This window comes from Gastrolobium bilobum, unplaced genomic scaffold (genome assembly GCF_033153095.1).
Source record: "Gastrolobium bilobum isolate Gb01-03AN ecotype WA unplaced genomic scaffold, APGP_CSIRO_Gbil_v1 utg7290, whole genome shotgun sequence".
NCBI classification, from domain to species: domain Eukaryota; kingdom Viridiplantae; phylum Streptophyta; class Magnoliopsida; order Fabales; family Fabaceae; genus Gastrolobium; species Gastrolobium bilobum.
In genome coordinates, this window is record NW_026898915.1 from 578,705 (window position 1) to 599,590 (window position 20,886).

Genomic DNA, 20,886 nt, shown 5'->3' on the forward strand with positions numbered 1-20,886 from the left:
TGCCAGTTGTAAGGGACAGCCAAGCGAAGCGAACGCGGATTGGGGATTTCAGTGAATTTTAGTGATAAGAGCATTTGTCGCTGTCATCCAATTCAGTAGTGTTTTCACTTTTTATTCCTTTCTTTTTATTATGCTTTGGGCGCTTCGCTCCCAGTTACCAATATTCCTCTTCACGTGATCCTCATCGTTTTTTCAATTCTTCACCTTTTCTTTGTTCTCTTTTTTAATGTTTCTCCTGAGTCCTGACCTAAAACGTAATTTTATTTTTTATATATAAAAATATATAGAATTTATATGGGCAGACATGAAGAGAAAAGAAAAAAAAAATTATATATATTTATATATATATAAAAAATTAAATTATTTTTTATAACACGATAAATATTAATTTTAATAAATTATTATAGGACCATGATATTCTTACACCAGTATAAGAATTAGAAGTCTTAAGTTCAATCTTGACCATTGATCCATTTGTATCCAATGGCTCACATTACTAAAAAATTAGAACCCTTAAATATAAATGATATCAATGGATAAGATTGAGAGTGTAACTTACACTGATATAAAAGGATCCTGACCAGTTATTATAATGAGACAGGATCCTTTGACACCGGTGTCAAAGGAAAAGTTTGACACCTCATTTGAGAGCCGTTAGATTAAAAAATATCAACAATTCTGATTTGTAAGCATGTGACACCATTGATTTTTTTTTTAATTTAACGACTCTCAGATGAGGTGTCAAACTTTTCCTTTGACACCGATGTCAGAGAACCTGCCTCTATTATAATATCTACAATAAATTTAAAAGTTCATTAAGCTGGTTTCGCAACTTGCTCACAGTCACAGCCAAACTAAACGACGACTTTAAGCGCCGTTTAGAAAGACCGCTAGCTATAGTGAAGCTGTTTTGTCCCCACTCTCTCTCTCTCTCTTACGTTCGAGTATTCACTTACCTTAATGAATACATTTGCGGTCGGTATACGACAACTATCCCCATCGCTCCACGAGGCTTGTCTTGGCACGCGCCACTACTACAAAATACAACAACAGAAAAAAAAAAAAAATATTTGAATAAAGGAGAAAAAGGAAAACTAAAAAACATAAACATAAAACATGAAAATGTTCGTCAGAAAGTTAACTAAACATACTACTCTACTATTTCATGTTCAATGTTCATACAAATGCCTAGAGAGAGAAAGGTTACTACACAAGTTTCTGGTAGAAAGAGAAAGTGAAGGAGGAAAGAGAAAGTGAAGGAGGAAAGAGAATCTCATAGCCTTTGGAGTTTGCTTTACTCTATGCTCTACTACACTCCCCCATAACACCACCACCCGGGTTTCCTTTCTCTCTTCTTTTCACTCTAATCATTTTTTTTTTTAGTTTTTTCGTGTATGTGAGTGTGGGGTACCTGAGTTTTTGACTTTAAAATCCCTTGATTCTGCTTACTGAAACATCGTTAAAAGGTGCTCCTTTTTTCTTTTCTTCTTATCTTTCTTTTGTTAAACTGCGCAATTATTGTGACTTTTACTTTCGGGAAAGGAACTCTTTAGTACTCTCAGAGTCACACTGTTACACTATCGTTTTCTGCTGTTATTAGCCTAACTCTATTTTCCCTTTATTTTCTTCTCTGTTTAATTGCCAGTCATTTCAGGTAGTTGGGTCTTCTTCTTTTTTAGTGTGTGTGTGTTTTATGTGTTTTGGGAGGATGAGGGTTGGTCTCAGATTTGGGTTTGGATTCATTGATTCTTGCAATTTGTTGTTCAGAGTGTGTTGAAGTTAGGAAGAGAAGGAAAAAGTTATGGCAGGAGGTGGGGGAGGAGCTCCAGCGCCTAAGGCAGATGAGCCACAACCACACCCACCAAAGGATCAGCTACCAAATATTTCTTACTGCATTACAAGTCCTCCTCCATGGCGTGAGTTTCTCTCATGATAGATTCCATTTATCAACACTTACTTTGAACCTTATTCTTCTTAAGTCTTAATCGATATGGGTATATTTAAAAGCATTTTTGTGTTTTTGATATGCTAACTTTTTGTAATTGTCAAAAGTGGCTTTCTATTAATTTTTTTCCTTTTAGTTGCCTGATTGTTGATTAGAAAAAAAAAAAAATATATATATATATTCTATTGAGAAATTAAAAAAGACCTCATTCTTTAGCTGATTATGATTTTTTGTTTAGCAAGGGATGTGGAGGAAATAAGGGGGGAAATAAGAGAAAAAAGAATTCAGGGTTGTTTAATTCATGATTCATGCCTCATAAGTTTTTTTTTTTTTTTTTCCAAATTAATAATCGTTTTGTTTGTCAGAGGAACTTGGGGTTCTGGTTTATGCAGTGGCAATCGAAGTATTTTTATTTCTCATATGAGTGGAACCAATTTGAAGTCCTATTTCCAATTGATTGAGATTATTGGCCTGTTTAAATTGTTTTGTAGAATAGTTGATGAAATAGGTGTTTTTTGTGTTTTGAAAATTAAAAGTCAAAACACAAAACACAAAATAAAAATAACTTAGATATTTTCTTCAAATTTGATTCTAAAAACTAAAAAAACAGTTATAATTTTTAGAACTATTTTTTCCAAGTAAGCCCTATTAAACAAGTTTTTTTTTTATTCTGAAAACTAAAATACTGTTCTCGAAAACACAATTCAAACAAGCCCTGTGCTTCTTGTTTTCCCTTCTGTAACTCTATTGTAATTTTACTTCCGTATCGAGGCCTCTTTGCAGTTATTTCTAGATGCGGATTGGGTGCTTTACAAAACATTTTGGTACTACTTTTAATTCTGACCCCTGATGAAATCATTTTAAAATTTTTTATTGGTTAATTATAAGTTTACGATGTTTTTCATGTTAAAGGAGATAAAATTATCTCTTGTGCATACATAAAAGTGTGCGTGGCCCATGTGAAACTATGTGAGGAGAAGAGCGAGAAAGGGAAAATATGAGCCCTATACACTTTTATATATGTATAGAAAATGCCATTTCCTGTCATCATCCTAAGTTGTTTAAATTTTAAATTTTAAAAATCCCTCTGTTAGAGAATAAAACCATTAATGGAAACTCACCAACAATTTAAGCTTTTGGGTTTTGTATCATAGTATTATGGAGTTTCTTAGTACAGATAAGCTGTGCCTGATGTATTATTCACCGCCCAATGAGCTCCTCTCGTGTGAAAAGACGTGTTAGAGAAATATAATATAAAAATGTAAAATAGCTTAAGTTTTGGGTTAAAATGATTATTTAGATACTCTCTTTCCTTGGGCTTTATATTGTGGGAATTGTGACTAAAATATCTTATTTTCTTTTTCTTCTTTAATTTGATGAGAATTTGGTGGCATTCTGATGCAGCTGAGGCAATACTTCTCGGTTTTCAACATTATATTGTGATGCTCGGTACATCTGTGCTAATTCCCACTGCTCTTGTTCCCCAGATGGGAGGTGGCAATGTAAGCATTAACAAATTAAATATACTTATAGAAACAATTTTTAAATTTATTTGCGGAATAATTTCAAAAGGGATATCTGACAATTTTATTGAAGTTGCTCGTTTCTTCTAGCCAAAAGTTATATTTATAGAAAAAGAAAAGAAAAATAAAGGTCCATTTTTTGCAGGAGGAGAAGGCAAAAGTTATCCAAACACTACTCTTTGTAGCTGGAATTAACACACTGCTGCAAACACTGTTTGGAACTCGATTACCTGCAGTAATTGGAGGGTCTTATACCTTTGTTCCAACAACAATCTCAATTATTCTAGCTGGTCGATTCAGTGACGAGCCAGATCCTATAGAGGTATTGTATAAGAAATAGTATTGCTGTATATTGTGCATGGTTGATCTGCTTGCTTTATTACTTTACATTGTAATCAATTATCAATTTCTAGATATTTTATGGCATAAATGTCATCAGAAAACTAGCAACCATGCCGTGCTTTATTCTATTGGAAATAATAAGAGCATAAGTTTTCCAATGAGAGTTTGTTTAATCGTGGTAAGATAGAACTACGTCAACTCCAAGGTCTGGGTTTCAATTCCTGGTGGGCTTGTGGCATGCCTCGACCATGGAATGGGACAATTTGAAAAAAAATTAAATTATTCAAGAAGCAGAACATGACATAACATTTTTTTGGGGGGTGCATGAAATGCTGTTTACTTTATTCCCCTGCTTTTTGGCTTTATTCTTTTTCTTCTATTCAGAAATTCAAGAGGATTATGCGGGCAATCCAAGGTTCTCTTATTGTTGCTTCAACTCTTCAAATTGTACTAGGCTTTAGTGGCCTTTGGCGTAATGTTGCAAGGTTGGTCTCGATTTCTTAGTAAGTGGCTTCATTATAATTTTTTGGTCTTTATATATGTTTTAAAGATGTCTAAACTGAAGAATAGACCAGATTTATGGATGTCTTTTCCAAGTATGGTCATTGCCAGTTGTTACTATGAGCTGAATTGATGTTTGAAGTACATATTATACTGACATGCTTGAGTGATTTGTGCAATAGAATTTGTGTTAACTATGTTGTCCCCAGAAACTGAAAAGATTAAAATAACTCAACATTCTTGTGATTGAGTGTAATATTCCCAATTGATGTAAGTTCAACTTCTTTCTTCAGGTTCTTAAGTCCCCTTTCAGCAGTTCCTTTGGTATCTCTTGTTGGTTTTGGGCTGTATGAGTTAGGCTTTCCTGGGGTAAGTCTTCATTTACATATTTAAACTGCAAGCCTTCGAAGTTGATTGATAAAAATTATTCAATATTGATGCCTGGGCTTGGGTGTAGGTTGCTAAATGTGTAGAGATTGGACTGCCGGAGCTTATATTGCTAGTATTTGTTTCACAGGTAGAGTTCTTTGAAGTATCATAAACCCAGTGTCTACATTTCAGCGTCATGATCTCAGTTTATCGTGTTCTCGATTTCTTTACTTTTTTAGCATGATGGTTTCTATCAAACTGAGTTTGTTAATAACAGTTAATGGTTGTCATGCAGTTTGTACCCCACGTACTACATTCAGGAAAACATGTCTTCGACCGTTTTTCTGTTTTATTTACAATTGCAATTGTGTGGTTATATGCTTTTGTGCTCACTATTGGAGGGGCCTATAATCATGCTGCACCTAAAACACAGGCAACGTGCCGCACTGATCGTGCTGGCTTAATAGATGCTGCTCCATGGTTAGTTGTGGAATTTCATTGACTATTTATTCTAAATGGTGTTTTTTCTTTGGCAACTGATCATTTGATTACACAATTTTATACGACCTTTTCTTCCCAAATCCCATCTGTTGAATACAATACCATATCAATTATAGGAGAAGCCACTTTTATGCCACGAGGCTGTTGAAATTATGAATCACAAATCATTTTTGGTGAATAAATGTCACAAATATCATTCTTGAACCATTTTTGTCTACTTATTATTTTGAACCTTATAGGATGGGCTAATTGATATTTTTCAAGCAAGATTCAATTACATCCTTTAAATGTTAGTATTTAGGCAGAGCTTTGTGAGTTATAACTTATGGGGAAGTATTCAATATGGATTTTGGGTTTACAGGATACGAGTTCCATATCCATTTCAATGGGGAGCACCTTCATTTGATGCAGGTGAAGCCTTTGCTATGATGATGGCAACTTTTGTTGCTCTTGTAGAGGTATTTCTTTCTTTATATCATTTCTATTTCTTTTTAAGTTGGAGCAAGAATTCGTTTTTGTTTATTAACTGGTATTAATATATTATTATTCTTATGCAATTTGCCTCTGGTGAAATTATCATGTTTTTTTAAAATAAATTTCACAACTATTGTAGCTTAGCATCATGGTTGATTTTTATTTTTTTTAATAAAGTATCTAGTGCTGAAGTCGGGTTTATAACTCTGAGAAAAGAGTTATCAGTAGTTTAGCTATTGTAAAAAGTCAGCTGATTTTGTTTTCTTGAATGGCAATTGTTAAAACCATTCCCCATTAAACTCCAACTAGCAAGGGTAAGAGTGAAGATAATCTTTGTACGTAGTTTTACCTTTGCATATTTGCAAAGAGACAATTGTTAATCAGGAACAATATTGATAACTTTAACCACTTAATATATTTAATGGATTTGTATGAGAGATTTAGCAGTCAACTTGAAAATGATTACTACACTAAATCATGGTGATTTAGGGCGGAGACAGTGACTGGAAGGATAATACGATGTAACCGCACCAAATGGGAGGGGGTCTAAATTACTTTCTTCGTAGTAATGCAATAGTTTTGACATTTTTTATGCAATTCACTTGAGTAAAGTAATATTAACATGTTATTATATCAAAATTTGGCCCTGCACATAATAGTGTTACTATACATGCTGGGATTGTCTGGCTTGTATACATGTGCATTAACTGAAAATTAGGATTATGTGGTTGCTAATTTGCATTTTCATTGAATAGTACTGCTTAAGTAGAATTAAATTATATACTCACGTTCTATTTGTTACAAGCAGTCCAGTGGAGCTTTTATTGCTGTTTATCGGTATGCAAGTGCAACACCAATGCCACCATCTATTCTTAGTCGGGGTATTGGTTGGCAGGTATAAAAATAGCTAGTGCTTGCATTTAAATATCTGTAAATAATTTTGATTGCATTTATAAATAATGGTAGTTCAAAGTCAAAATTGATAACACTGATGATTGTGCATTTTACTTCTGCTCTTCAGGGAGTTGGCATTCTGTTATCAGGATTGTTTGGAACTGTAAATGGATCCTCTGTATCTGTGTAAGACTGAAATCTTTCTGTTTATATACTTCAATTAAGAGGAACCAACTTCCTTGTTGATGAGGTATTTGTTTGGTTTCACTATAGAGAAAACGCAGGTCTTTTGGCTTTGACTCGTGTTGGCAGTAGAAGAGTAGTGCAAATATCTGCTGGTTTTATGATTTTCTTTTCAATTCTCGGTGAGTTAAATGTATGAAGCTTAGTGCAATGTTCATAATTTGAATATCTAGTTTGCCTTAGCTTAGTGCACTTCTTCCCTTCAACACTTACTATTTACTAATTTTTCTTTATTATGTAGGGAAATTTGGAGCAGTATTTGCCTCCATTCCACCTCCCATTGTTGCTGCACTGTACTGCTTGTTCTTTGCTTATGTTGGTATGCATGATTTAAGATATACTCATAAGGCATATTCAGACTTTTGATTTATCTTGATACTTACAATAAACAGCATGTGATGTTTCACTTTCATTCATCATTTGTAGGTGCGGGAGGTCTAAGTTTTCTTCAATTCTGCAACCTCAACAGTTTTAGAACAAAGTTCATATTAGGCTTCTCTATCTTCCTGGGCTTGTCTGTGCCACAGTACTTCAATGAGTACACAGCAATCAATGGTTTTGGTCCAGTCCACACCGGAGCAAGATGGGTATGGAACTATAGATATGATATATAAAGCCATGAACTTGTTCTTATTAGCTTTTTGAGGAGTTCATTTACACTGACATTTTTATGTACCTGGCAGTTCAATGATATAGTCAATGTCCCATTCCAATCAAAAGCATTTGTTGCGGGTGTTGTGGCATATTTCCTGGATAACACAATACATAAGAAGGAAGGTTCAATTCGGAAAGATAGAGGAAAACATTGGTGGGACAAGTACAAGTCCTTCAAGACTGACACAAGAAGTGAGGAGTTTTATTCACTTCCTTTCAATCTAAACAAATACTTCCCATCTGTGTAATTGTGCAAAGCAGCTGAACTAATAATAGGTGGTTTCATCAAATACTGCTTCACCAAAGTATCTAAAAGGTCGTGATTTAATCTTTGTTCTAATAGAGATTGGATCTTATTACAGGCATAGTTATATGAAGTCCTCCTTGGCTGTAGAATATTCTAAAACATTTGTTTTATTGTTTTTCGTTCTGTAAATGCTAACCTGGAAAGTGGATTCACGGTAGTAGTGTGCATGTTTTGTTTATCATTCATTTTATATATATCACGTTCCCTTTATTATCTTCATTTGCTTCATACAGTGCATTTTTGTTATATTCTCCTAGTTAACCGTTATTCAATTAAATCTTAGTTACCATATCGTAGTATTTCTTTTGTTCAACAATAATATAATTTTTTTTTATCGTTGACCATATTTTATTTTTGAACGGATACACTGCTAAAAGCAGTTATTCTTGCCACATTTCTATCTTCAATTATTTATTGGTTATTAGCAACAACTTATTTTCTCTTAGTTTTGTTTATTGCACTTACCATAGGGAAAAAAGTATCTAATGCTACTTTAGATAATTTTGTCTAATGTTCATCGAAATGATGTCGTTTTGAGATTGAAAAATTACAAAATTAGAATGATAAAACTATTATAACTCTGAAATAAATTAAAATTACAAAAATACCATGATTTTCGTTTCAAAATGACGTCGTTTCGATGAACATTAGATAAAGATATCTAAAGTAACTTTAGAAAAAACAAACCCTTTTTAGGAATATAATTTCTCATGTTGTATAAGATAAAATTGTCTAATGCACAGAAAAAAGTGAATGTGATTCACTTGTTTTCTTTCTTTTTCTTCTTCTAAATAGGTTTTGCCCATTTTTTTGTGTGTGCATATGAAATTATATTACCTAATTCTTAACACATAAATAACAAAATATTATTTAAGGATTATTATATTTCTTGATACACAAATAAGTTAAGCAAAAGCATTCATCATATTTAGTTAATTGTTTCTCCTCTAATATGAGATGAAGTTATCTCTTATGATTCCGAAATATAAATGTTTAAAAAATTTATTTTTTTCTTGTATAATAAATTTTACTAAAATATCATGTATTATTTTTTCTAAGCATGAGATAATTTTATCTCACATTGTCTGAAAAAAAGTTAATCCCTTTTAATACTATTATTATGCAAAAAAAAAAAAATCTCCTTTTATTATTTTAAAATTAATGAATATTTTCCATTTTAGAGAAATAAAAAATAAAAAGACAAATATGATTTTGTTTTCGAAAATAATATGAGCAAACAAGATGTTATGATGTTATTAACCTACGTATGCAAATTTTGAAATCATTCATTTTACATTAATGCATAGACAGAAGAATCTATTGAATTCCATAATTTTGAATATAAAAACTTAGAAGAATTTACTCAAACTTAAAAATTCCATAGAACTATTTCAAAGGGAGGTGTACTTAAAATAAAAAAAAAAAATGATTAAGAATAGATGTGGGAGCCACGTGATATGTCAGGAATGACACTATATTTGTATATCTGATACGATGCTGGCTTTGCCGCAAGATATAGTTTCAGAATAAAGGATATTTTCAGTACTAAAATTTTGACTATCAATTTACTACCGATTTAATCACCATTGAATTAGGATTTTCTCTCTTTTCAAAATTTTTTTAACATTCTTTCTCTTTGATCTAATGGTGATTAGATAGGTAGTAAGTTAATAGTAAAAAAATTTAGTAGTCAAAATATCCTCCCTCATAGTTTCAATATTATTTTGTTCTCCAATTGCAAATGCCAAGCACCTTACCATGCTCACCCACACACCATAATAATTTCACATCCCTTTGTCGGATTTTTTTTAATCCTGTCAGACTTATTCACGAGTATGTTAGGTTGAGTTACACGGATTTTTTTTAATGTGCTCTACAAGCGGTCCTTTATTAAAAAAAGAAATATTTTTTCTCATTTATATTCCCTTCTTCTTTTTAAATTTCTTTTTAATTTTTTTTCCTCTTATATTTGGAAAGGGAGCACAAGGAAGCACAAAAAAGGAGCTCAAGTTACATATGTGAGTTAAATACATTGAGAAAATATTTTTCATATTGAAATACATGTCAAAATATAAAATTAGATATTCATTAGTAACCTAAATTAACATCAAAATGTGTTCTAATAAACTAAAAAGTAAGGTAGTCAGTCTTAAATAAGAATAAGTCTCAATTAAATTAAATAAAGATAGTGTTTAATAATTTTGTTTGTACTATAGAATTTTTTTATCTGTCACACTTATATAAAAGTTAGTGAGTTTCATTATATTTCACTAATATTTTCTTTTTCTCCTCATTATAATGAGATTCTTTCACTTTCATATGAGAATGGTAGAAATAAATTTTTTGCGTTAAAAGCATAAAGACATAATAAGAACCTGTTTGGATCCTCTCTTTCTTAAGTTAGAAGTTACTTATAAGTTAAAGTTAAAAAAAAAGTTTTTAAAAAAGGTGAAGTTGTTTGGTACTTACACAAAATTTTTAGCTTAAAAGTTATTTAAAAGCATAAATTTCAAGAAAACTTTCTCTCACTCTCTCTCTCTCTATGTCTCTGTAGCATTTCATCTCAAAAAAAGCACACAATTCAAGAAAAACTGATAAGAACTTAAAAGAAAGCTCATTCTAGGAGCTTTTGGCTTTTAGCTTTTTTTCATTATATAAAAAAAGATTTTTATTATAAGAGCTTTTCTCAAAACTTGTTTGTAGTTTCTAGCTTAAAAAAGAAAGGATCCAAACATGCACTAAGTCTTATTAATTGTTAGGTATGACTCATACTCCACCTTCGGATAACGACCCTCGTTGGCGGGGGCTTGGGGGCAACACTCCTAGACTAGCGCAAGCTTAGAATTATTATGGGCCTTTGGCTTATTTTATTTTTCTTTCTTTAGTAGTTTAGGTTTGGGTCCGTAAATAATTGTTACTGCTTAGAATTTTTGAAATTATTTATATTTTCCTTATTAACTAAGTAATATAATGAGTGTAATGACGTACGAGAATGTAATGAATATTACTTAGTATAACCACATTGAGTAAATTAGAGTAAATTTCGTGCCTCCATTTTTTTTCTCTTTCTCTCTTTTACTTTGCGATTACTTGTGTGTGTTTGTGTTCGTTTCCAATATGATCAAGTGTCTGATTCATGTTTAATTGTTTGAACTGTAAGTCAAACCAAATTACATTACAAAATAATTTACATAAAATATATTACAAAAATTTATGAAATGTGATCTAATTGGTGAATTTACGTAGGTTTTCGCTAGTCCAAAGTAATCAGATCGTCAATTCGTTGGAGATGAACTTATGACCAGATAAGAATTTAGTTTACCGTTAGACTAGTCAAACCATCCAATTCTTTTTTAATACAATAATATTACTGAAATTCGAACTTATGAAAATACTCTAACCATCCAATTCTAACAACAATGAGGCTTAACACATTAAAATACAAGTTTGAAACAAAATAAAGTAAGCTACCAATCCCTATAAGCCATAAACAATAAATTACATGAGTCAATTAAAGACAGTGTTATTACATATAACGTGTAAATTGATAAAATTGTTAACTTTATTCTTAATTTTTTCAATATATTTGTTGACATATCTATCGCTCTAAGTTTTAAACACTACCTGTGAAAAAATCTAAAGTGATTCAAGACCACTAAAAAATTTGATAATCTCTCTTTTAGGAAGAAAATTTTTCTTCCCTTTCTCTTTTTTACCCTCCCCATTTACGAGAAGGGAGCACCGAGTGAGTGGTGCTTTCGAAGAATCCAAATTTCTCTCCCTATCCGCTTGTCGTATATTAAGTAACAATAATAAAAATATAAAAAAAATCTTATTATTAATAAAATATTATACTTCAATTAAAAGGGTATGTATCAAAGAAAAAAAAAAAGGACCATCATCCATTTTGAACTTATAAATACCTGCAAGCTATTTTAAGTTTGAGGTCCTAACTCATATTAAGTTGCTGAAAAATCCGCAGCTAAATAGCTTTTATACCATAAGAAATAAAAAAAGGTGTGGATTGATTCTGTGTCGGTTGAAAGTTCACGGTTTAGTCAAAACAATTATTTACTCCAGAAAACCAAAAGTATAGAGATAAAGGCTGAAGGAAGTAAATTTAAGAAGAGATCGTGGAGAAAGGAAAGAAGCAGGGAATAGAGAAGGGAGAGAAAAATTAAGAGAGAATTTGGGAATCAAATAAATCATGTTTATTCCATTCATTTTCTGAATTATATAGGAAATTAAAGCAATCAGCAACTAACACTAGAGATAATAAAATCAAGCAGAATCCTAATCCTATACTACTTCCACGGAACGAAAACAACCAGATAAGCCAAGAAGATAACAACCCGTAAAATAAGCTAAACCATTAATCAGATAACTAGATTTCAAATAAACAACTAATTGCTACTGGAATCAAGGAGTGGGCTTCCTGACTCCCATCTCATACTCCTCCAAGTATTTGGGCTTCTGCACCTTCCTTTTGGGTCTGGTTCCTCTTAAGCCCGCTACACTGCCTCCCCCTTCAAAGGTGACCTTGTCCGCAAGGTCCACTAAATTTGGGCTGATCAAATCTTGAGTGCGATGAGTGGCACTGATTGAGTTGGAAGGCGAACTAGCAACGGCTCCTGTTGGCGGTGGGAAAGATCCATAAGGAGATAATGTAATCCCACAAGACAGACCCTGATTGGTCGAAAATGTGGCTGCCTCATTTTGAGTGGTGGATGTAAAAGGTGCAATGAAAGCTGGCTGAGACACGTTTTTGGGAGCAGGGGTGTCAGTCTCGAGACTCACGCTCTGTTGCTTACTCGAACAGTCTCCAAAAGAGGGGTCTGAGGAGTCTTGTCCCATCACTTGCCCGTTGGATTCACAATAATGCTTTTCATTTGCTCTTCCTGTATTATACACATTTGCCCACTTCTCTTTCAGCTTTGTATTTCCGTCAAACATCGCAACTGGGTTATCACCCATTTCCTGAGTGTCCCCTTTCACTCCCATTCGTCCATTTTGTATAATCAATTCGTTTTGATTTTCCTTCAACTTTATAGAGATGTCAGGGACCACGCCCTCTGGTTGGGTAAACACATCGCAAGGTTCCCTTTTGTCGGTGATGTCAGAGCTGGGCAGAGGTAGTTGTACCTCGGTTTCGTCTTCCCAAGTTGCCGCATCTGGAGGTAAGTCAGACCATTGAACTAGCACTTGTTGGGTCTGTCTACCTTGGCGCCAAATGGTCCTTGTTGACACAATAGCTAATGGTTTGTGATGTATTTCAGATGAGGATGACAGAGGTGGAAATGTTGTCTTAGATGACTCCGTGCCAGGGAAGGAGGGTCGTAGAAGTGAGACATGAAACACTGGGTGGATCTTTGTTTCCGGAGGGAGAAGGAGGCGATAAGCCACGGGTCCGATGCGTTCCAGTATCGTAAAGGGGCCAAAAAAGCGCGGTGCCAGCTTCTGACAAGAACGACGGTGAAGGGATAGTTGTCGGTAAGGTTGCAGTCGCAAAAGGACCAAGTCTCCAACACTAAAGGTTCGATCTGTTCTCCTTTTATCAGCTTCGCGTTTCATTGTTTGTTGTGCTCGCCTCAGGTTGTCTCGTAACTTCTGCAGGACCGAGGTGCGTTCAGCTAAGGTTGAGTCAACAGCTTCCAAGGCGGATAATCCCAGGGAGTAGCGAAGAGGGCATGGTGGGGGTCTGCCATAGGTGGCTTCATAGGGTGATAGCCCGATGCTTCTGTTGTAAGCTGTGTTATAATGGTACTCCGCCAGAGGTAACATCTTAATCCACTCTTTCGGTTTGTCATGCACAAAAGCTCTGAGATATTGCTCTAATGTTCTGTTAACCCTTTCTGTTTGGCCGTCTGTTTGAGGGTGGTATGCTGAACTGAAGTGGAGTTGCGTTCCCTGTAGCTGAAACAACGATTTCCAGAAAGTGCTCAAAAATAATGGGTCCCTGTCAGATAGTAAGCTCTTCGGCGTGCCATGGAGTTTGCCAACGGAGTCCCAGAACGCCTGTGCTACCTTAGCAGCTGTGTAACGGGTCGGGAGGGGAATGAAATGGGCACCCTTAGTGAGTCGATCCACTACCACCAGTATCACTGAGAAACCGTTAACATGAGGAAGATGCGTGATGAAATCTAAAGATAGCTCGGACCAGATTGCTGCAGGTGGTTGCAGAGGCTGAAGCAACCCATAAGGTGAGTGATTGTCAGGTTTAACCTTTTGACATGTATCGCACTGCTGGATAAATTTTTGAACATCTTTTCTGACATTTTTCCATGTGTAAAAAGTGCAGAGGCGAGATAAGGTCCTATGTATTCCAGCGTGGCCACCGATTGGAGAACAATGAAATTCAACCAAGAGTTTGGGAATCATTGCGGATCCAGTTGGCAAGAAGACTCTCCCTCTATGTAGAAGTAGCCCATTTTTTTGTTCCCAATGTGGGTTTTTATTTGTGGATGACTGTAACCCTTTAATAATTGTAGAAGTGTAGGGATCCTGTTGTAACTCTGACTGTAATAATGAAGAATAATCTGAGTGAGGCGCTGTGAGGGCGGTGAGGTGAGCTATGGGGAATCCAACATCCCCTTCAAACTTTCGTGAGAGACCATCAGCGGCAGCGTTCGACTTACCAGATTTAAATGTAATCGTGTAATTATAACCCAACAATTTGGCTAAGAATAATTGTTGTTCTGGTGTCTGAATGGTTTAGGACATCAGATTATGGAGGCTCTTATGGTCCGTTCGGATGATGAACTGAGACCCTAGGAGATATTGGCGCCACTTGGCTACGGCTGAGGTGATTGCGAACATCTCACGGATATAAGTAGATTGTTGTTGCATCCGTTTAGATAATTTGCTACTAAAATAAGCCACAGCACGTCCTTCTTGTAGTAAAACTGCCCCGATACCAATACCTGAAGCATCTGTTTCAATAACAAATGGGATATTAAAATTTGGTAGTACTAAGATAGGAGCCTCAATTAATTTCTGTTTCAGCATTGCAAACGCCTTAGCAGCTTCTTCATTCCATTTGAATTTTCCTTTGGTCAGTAGGTCCGTGAGTGGGGCAGCAATTTTAGCATATTCACGAATAAAGCGGCGGTAATACCCGGATAGACCTAGGAAAGCCCTAACCTGAGTTGTGGATGAAGGTGTTGGCCATTCCTTAACCGCTTGAACTTTTTCTGGGTCAGGTGATACCCCTTTCGCTGACACAATATGGCCCAGAAAATGCACCGTATCTGTAGCAAAGGAGCATTTAGAGATCTTAGCATACAAACAGTGGGCACGGAGGGTGTCGAGGACTTGTTGAAGGTGAACCACATGATCTGGTATTGTTGAGCTGAAGACAAGGATGTCATCGAAGAATATGACGACGAAACGTCTGAGGAACTTTGCAAACACCTCATTCATTGTAGCCTGAAAGGTGGATGGGGCATTCGACAATCCAAACGGCATAACAAGAAATTCAAAGTGCTCGTGATGTGTTCGGAATGCTGTTTTATGGATGTCAGCAGAGTGCATTTTGATTTGGTGGTATCCGGAACGAAGGTCCAATTTGGAGAAAACCGTGGCGCCATGTAATTCATCTAAAAGCTCATCGACAGTGGGGATTGGGAATTTATCCTTTACTGTAATTGAGTTTAAAGCCCGATAGTCCACACAAAATCGCCATGTGCCGTCCTTCTTTTTCACTAGCAAAACTGGAGAGCTAAAAGGAGATTGACTCGGTCTAATGACTCCTGCATCCAACATCTCTTTACATAGTTTTTCTATTTCATTTTTTTGAAAGTGGGGATAACGGTATGGTCGTACTTGTACAGGTTTGGAGTTAGGCAGTAGGTTAATGTGATGGTTATGGGTACGATCGGGTGGTAGGGTGGATGGTGTGGAGAAAACCATATCGTACTGCTTGAGTAAGGATTGAATATCAGGTATGGGATGAGTTATGGGAGCGATGTGGTCAACAAGGGATGATGAATTCACAGAAGTGGTGGCGAAGCACATAAGGCATGATGCTATAGTGTCAAGGGACATAAGTTTACCCAGTGTGGATGAGGAAATTGGCATTGGAAGGTTGGGTGGGTCTCCTTGTAGTTCAATAGAAGCGCCATTGTGAGTAAATGTCATCAAGAGCTCTGCGTAGTCTGTTATTATGGGCCCCAAGGTAGCCAGCCATTGTACTCCAAGAACTACATCAGCTCCTTTAAGGTCGAGTACAAATAAATCCAATGTGAATGTGTGCTTTTGGAGCATCAGTGGGACATTGCTACACATTGCAGTGAAAGAAAGGCCTTCACCATTACCAACTTGGACATTAAATGGCGTGATGGCTTGCAAAATGAGACCTGCATGGGAAGCCATGCGTTCAGTAATAAAGTTATGTGTGCTCCCGCCATCAATCAGCACTTGTACTGGTTTTCCCTTTATGCAACCTGTCAAACGGAAGGACCTAGATGAGAAATTTCCGAATAAGGCATGTAAACTTATCTCCGAGAAGGATTCTGTGACTGGTGGATCTGGTGAATCCTGTGTAGTGTCAGCTGGGATCAAGGGAGGATCGTCCTCGTCTGTGCCCTCAAAGTATAACAATGCTGCTTTTCCTTTGCATTTGTGACCGAACACATAACGTTCGTCACAGTTGTAGCATAAATTTTTCTCTCTTTTTGCCTGTATTTCAGCTGGGGTAAGGCGCTTAATAGGAAGGGTGGAGGTTTGAGGCTGATTTCTAGAAAAAGGAGTTGGTTGATTTGGGTTAGTGGTAGAGAAAGGTGGTTGTAATGGTGGTCTAGGGGGCCACTGTCTGATAGGTTTTGCCATGGTGTTTGTGTCAGCAAAGTGATCTTCGTACACCTTAGCCAAAGAGAATGCTGAATGTGCGTCTCGTGGCCTTTGAGTTTGTACTGCGCGGCGAATATGTGGCTTTAGGCCCGCAATAAATAGTGCACGACGCAATGTTGGTGATAGTCCGGGGACGCGGCTAGCTAGTGCTTCAAAAGCAGATTGAAAGGCACTAACGGTACCTTGTTGTTGCAAATTGGCAAGAGCCACTGCTGGGTCATCAAATTCAGAGGGACCAAATCGCTGCTGCAATGCTGTGACAAATGCTGTCCAACTTGGTAGTAGCCCGTCATTGAATAATCCTTGGAACCACGTAGATGCTGGTTTATCTAGGTTGAAGGAAGCTAACAACAAACGTTCTTGTTCTGGAATATTATAATAGTCAAAATACCGATTGGCACTGAATACCCAGTCTGAGGGATCCCCCTCTGCAAACCTGGGAAAGGTGGCTTTGTGCTGCTTGTAGTGATTCTGATCATTGGAATTGTTTGCTATTCGTATCGGGCCATGACCCAATATTCCGGAGGCTGAATGGTTTGAACTTGCAGTTCCTTGTTGATTTTCTAGCAGCTTGTTCAAGTTCTGATTTAACAGAAGAAATTGTTGTTCCTGCGCCTCTTTCAATTGGGTGTGTGACTCTTGTAGACCAAGAAATTGTTGCTCTCTAACCCGTTCGGCTGCCTGTAGTTGTTGCTCCATGGAATCAATCCGTTGACTTAAATTACCAAGACGTGTGTTGTCTGCCATGAGAAGGATGAGATCAGATGAAAGCACCAATGAAGGAAGTAAATTTAAGAAGAGATCGTGGAGAAAGGAAAGAAGCAGGGAATAGAGAAGGGAGAGAAAAATTAAGAGAGAATTTGGGAATCAAATAAATCATGTTTATTCCATTCATTTTCTGAATTATATAGGAAATTAAAGCAATCAGCAACTAACACTAGAGATAATAAAATCAAGCAGAATCCTAATCCTATACTACTTCCACGGAACGAAAACAACCAGATAAGCCAAGAAGATAACAACCCGTAAAATAAGCTAAACCATTAATCAGATAACTAGATTTCAAATAAACAACTAATTGCTACTGGAATCAAGGAGTGGGCTTCCTGACTCCCATCTCATACTCCTCCAAGTATTTGGGCTTCTGCACCTTCCTTTTGGGTCTGGTTCCTCTTAAGCCCGCTACAAAGGCTCTGTTTGAATACTGTTTTCAAAAACAGTTTTTTAGTTTTTAGAACAAAAAAACAAAAAAATTCGTTTGCTAAGGCCTGTTTTGTAAAAAAAGTTTTAAAAACTGTAATTGTTTTTTTGTTTTTAGAATAAAATTTAGAGAACATGTCTGAGTTGTTTTTGTCTTCTGTTTTGGTTTTTAATTTTCAAAATAAAAAAAACATAGAAAACAACTGTTTCCATAATTATTCTACAAAATAGTTTTAAGAACAAAAAAACCAAAACACAATCAACCAGACCCAAAGCCTCTAAACTACACTTTAAAAGCTCGTTTTGAATCCACTAGAATTGACACAGTGACGAGAGATTTTGATAATTTTTATGAAGTTATAGGTTCAAATCTCAATTTCCACTATTGTATAAAAAAATAGTAAATTGTTGGACATCGAAACAAGGGTTACGTTGACTAGCTCCCAACTTCTCCAAGCTATATGAAACATGAAGATATGGGAGGTGATTTCTATAGCGAAATACATGGCACAGAGTCAGTTTCTTAAGTTCATTCCAGCGTAAACCCCATATTCTATAGAGAGAGAGAGTAATTAAGGATAGGTACACGCACCAGCAAAGTTTTATTTATTCAATAAACAAACGAATAATAATTTAATTTAATAAAATCTGTAAAGGAAAGGAACATATTCTTGGAGAAGCTAACAGAGAAATTGCGAGAGTTAGGTCAATTTCGGTGGGCCTTGAATGAGAAAGGCCCGGTTAGGACCATTTCATAATTGGATGCTGCTTATTTTGTAACGCAAACGCTTTTGAAAGTGAAAAAAAAAAAATTAATTTTATAAATAAATATTTTAACAAAGTAAAAAACTAAATTGAGTGAGTTAAACTTACCCTTCACAGCTTCCCCGTTTTCAATCATCGAATTCGCAAGCGGAAGAAAAACTTGAACTTGAAATTGAAATTGAAATTGAAATTGAAATTTGAAACCCCTAAGGTTGTGTCTGTCCACTTGCAACGCGACACGCGCTCTGGGTAGGCGTGAGTGAGAAATTTGTGAATTGTTCATTCATTCTCCACCGCTCACCTAAACTGGATCATTTAAGAGATGCGAACCCCACTGGGGCATTTTCCTCTCTCTACTACGTGGTCCGGGAAAGTAATGTCATTGCCATGCCAAATTAAGTTGGCCCTTTCATCCTCAAGCTGAAAGTGAAATCCACTACAATTCTTTTTTAGGGCATGTTTGGTGTATAGTATAGGATAATGCCTGATAGTATAAGACCTGATAGTATAAGGCCTGATTGAATTTTAATACTATCCAGCGTTTGGCACGGTATTGTATAAAATAATATATTGTATAAGATAATATCATCTAATATTTGGTAATGCACTGTATAATACTATATATGATAAAAATAAATATTTTTAATAAAAATATCTTTTAATAAAGAATTTATATAATTTTTCAAAAAATGTCATGATATTAATTTTTATAAAAATTTATTGATCAATGTGTCCAAAATATAAATTAATTTTTATAAAAAAAATTCAATATTTTAAAAATTAATATATTGAAAAATGAATTTTTATTTTAATAGATTAAAATTAAAATAATATATAATTATTGGTTTACCAAAAAAAATATATATATTAATTTTTGAGAATTACATTAGTCAACGATGTTAATACATCAATCTCTTATCAGGCATTATCCCTCACCCTTAGGCCGGATTAAGTTATACATCGTTTTGATATATTAAGAGATTATGCTGTATAAGCTTATACTATACGATGGTCACACCAAACAACTGAAAATGTCATAACGTATAGTATAAGCTTATACTATCATGCCTTATACGTCACACCAAACATGCCCTTACTGTATATATAAATTGTGTGTGTGTGTGTTTTTTTTTTTTTTTCATAAAAAGAAATAATATCATTTATCTAGTCTATTGACTACGCATATTCTCATTCTAGTATGATTAAGAAAGAACATGTAGAATAGTCTCAAAACAAGTGATTGAATTTTTCATGCAATCCAGTATTCGGAAATAATCATTAGTGGTGCAAGTGGACTAGTGGTAGTTGTCAAACATGGGATGCATGCTGCGGCAGAATATGTCTCTGTCACCTCTAATCTCTCGTTAATATTTTTAACCCGTCTTGATGCTTAGCAAATGATACCAAAAAAGAAGCCAGCATTTCAAAATATGATTAAAAATTTATCTAACAATAAAAAAGTTGTACTGATCACGGTTGAGTTTGCTTCAAAAGGAGCCATATTTCTATGGTTCGGGTGTGAAAAAAATTTTGGTGAGGCAGAGATGAGAGAAAGAAAAAAAAAAAAAGTTGAAGAGAGAGAAGAGAGGAGGGAGAAAAAAAATTTGAGTAAATATCCAAATTGGTCCCTGACAATAAACTCGGTACCCATTTTAGTCCCTACGTCCCACGTTAGTCCTTCTGTTATCCAAAACAAACGGCGTCGTTGACGAAGCTGATGTGTAACGTTAATGGGCATGGTCACTGCCACGTTGGAGGGGAAACGGTTAGAAATTTTATATGTGGGCAATATTAATTAATGACTTTTGTATTTTCTAAAATAATCGGGTTAATGGATATTCCAATTTATTTTATTGTGATAAGCCCATTGTGATCATGTTGAGTTGGACTTTTGGCATCTTTTGGTATTGGGCCTAGTTGGCAGCACAATGTAGGCATTGGTGTCTGATTGGGCTTCTGTGATGAGTGGACCCATTAAAAATACTGTTGATTAGGGTTTTGCTAGGTCCCCTCTCTAGCCTATTTATATTGGGGTTAAGCCTCACGAGCCGTCATGCTCCCATCGCTGAAAGCTGCCATTCTGAAATAGGTCATAGAGAGGAAGACTCTAGCTGTGACAATCAAGGTTCTTCGCTCAGTAGATAAGATGACTCAATCAGGTGCACAAATTTATTTCAGAGTAAAAATTATTATGTGGTGTTTTATATATCATACATATATTGATCTTGGTGTTAAAAATATCTTACAAGTGGTATCAGAGCCGGGTTGGGCTCGAGCTAGCCTGGTGATTGGCTAGGAGGCGGGTCAAGTACTTTGCGCTT

General features: G+C 35.4%; 1 protein-coding gene across 4 annotated transcripts; it reads left to right on the forward strand.

The window, feature by feature from the left end:
- The first annotated feature begins 1,155 nt into the window (after positions 1-1,155).
- Positions 1,156-7,960, forward strand: LOC133285448 (nucleobase-ascorbate transporter 6-like). 4 transcript variants are annotated; one of them, XM_061482670.1, is made up of 15 exons: positions 1,156-1,654; positions 1,768-1,916; positions 3,350-3,447; positions 3,614-3,790; positions 4,195-4,295; positions 4,605-4,680; positions 4,769-4,828; positions 4,976-5,160; positions 5,543-5,639; positions 6,464-6,550; positions 6,677-6,735; positions 6,823-6,914; positions 7,034-7,111; positions 7,219-7,379; positions 7,476-7,960. In XM_061482670.1, exons 2-15 carry the CDS (start codon positions 1,802-1,804, stop codon positions 7,692-7,694), a joined length of 1,605 nt encoding a protein of 534 aa, XP_061338654.1. In that variant the 5' UTR covers positions 1,156-1,654; positions 1,768-1,801; the 3' UTR covers positions 7,695-7,960. The 4 variants fall into 4 exon arrangements, with proteins under 4 accessions (XP_061338654.1, XP_061338653.1, XP_061338651.1 ...); XM_061482669.1 differs by having other exon boundaries at positions 1,156-1,466; XM_061482667.1 differs by having other exon boundaries at positions 1,156-1,338.
- The last annotated feature ends 12,926 nt before the right edge of the window (positions 7,961-20,886 follow it).

What these genes read in the sequence shown, in the direction of transcription:
- LOC133285448 (XM_061482668.1), top strand. Translation starts at nt 1,802, where the DNA reads ATGGCAGGAGGTGGGGGAGGAGCTCCAGCGCCTAAGGCAGATGAGCCA. An exon ending in ACGAGCCAGATCCTATAGAG is followed by an intron (nt 3,791 to 4,194) that starts GTATTGTATAAG and finishes TCTTCTATTCAG; the next exon opens with AAATTCAAGAGGATTATGCG. An exon ending in CTTTTGTTGCTCTTGTAGAG is followed by an intron (nt 5,640 to 6,463) that starts GTATTTCTTTCT and finishes TGTTACAAGCAG; the next exon opens with TCCAGTGGAGCTTTTATTGC.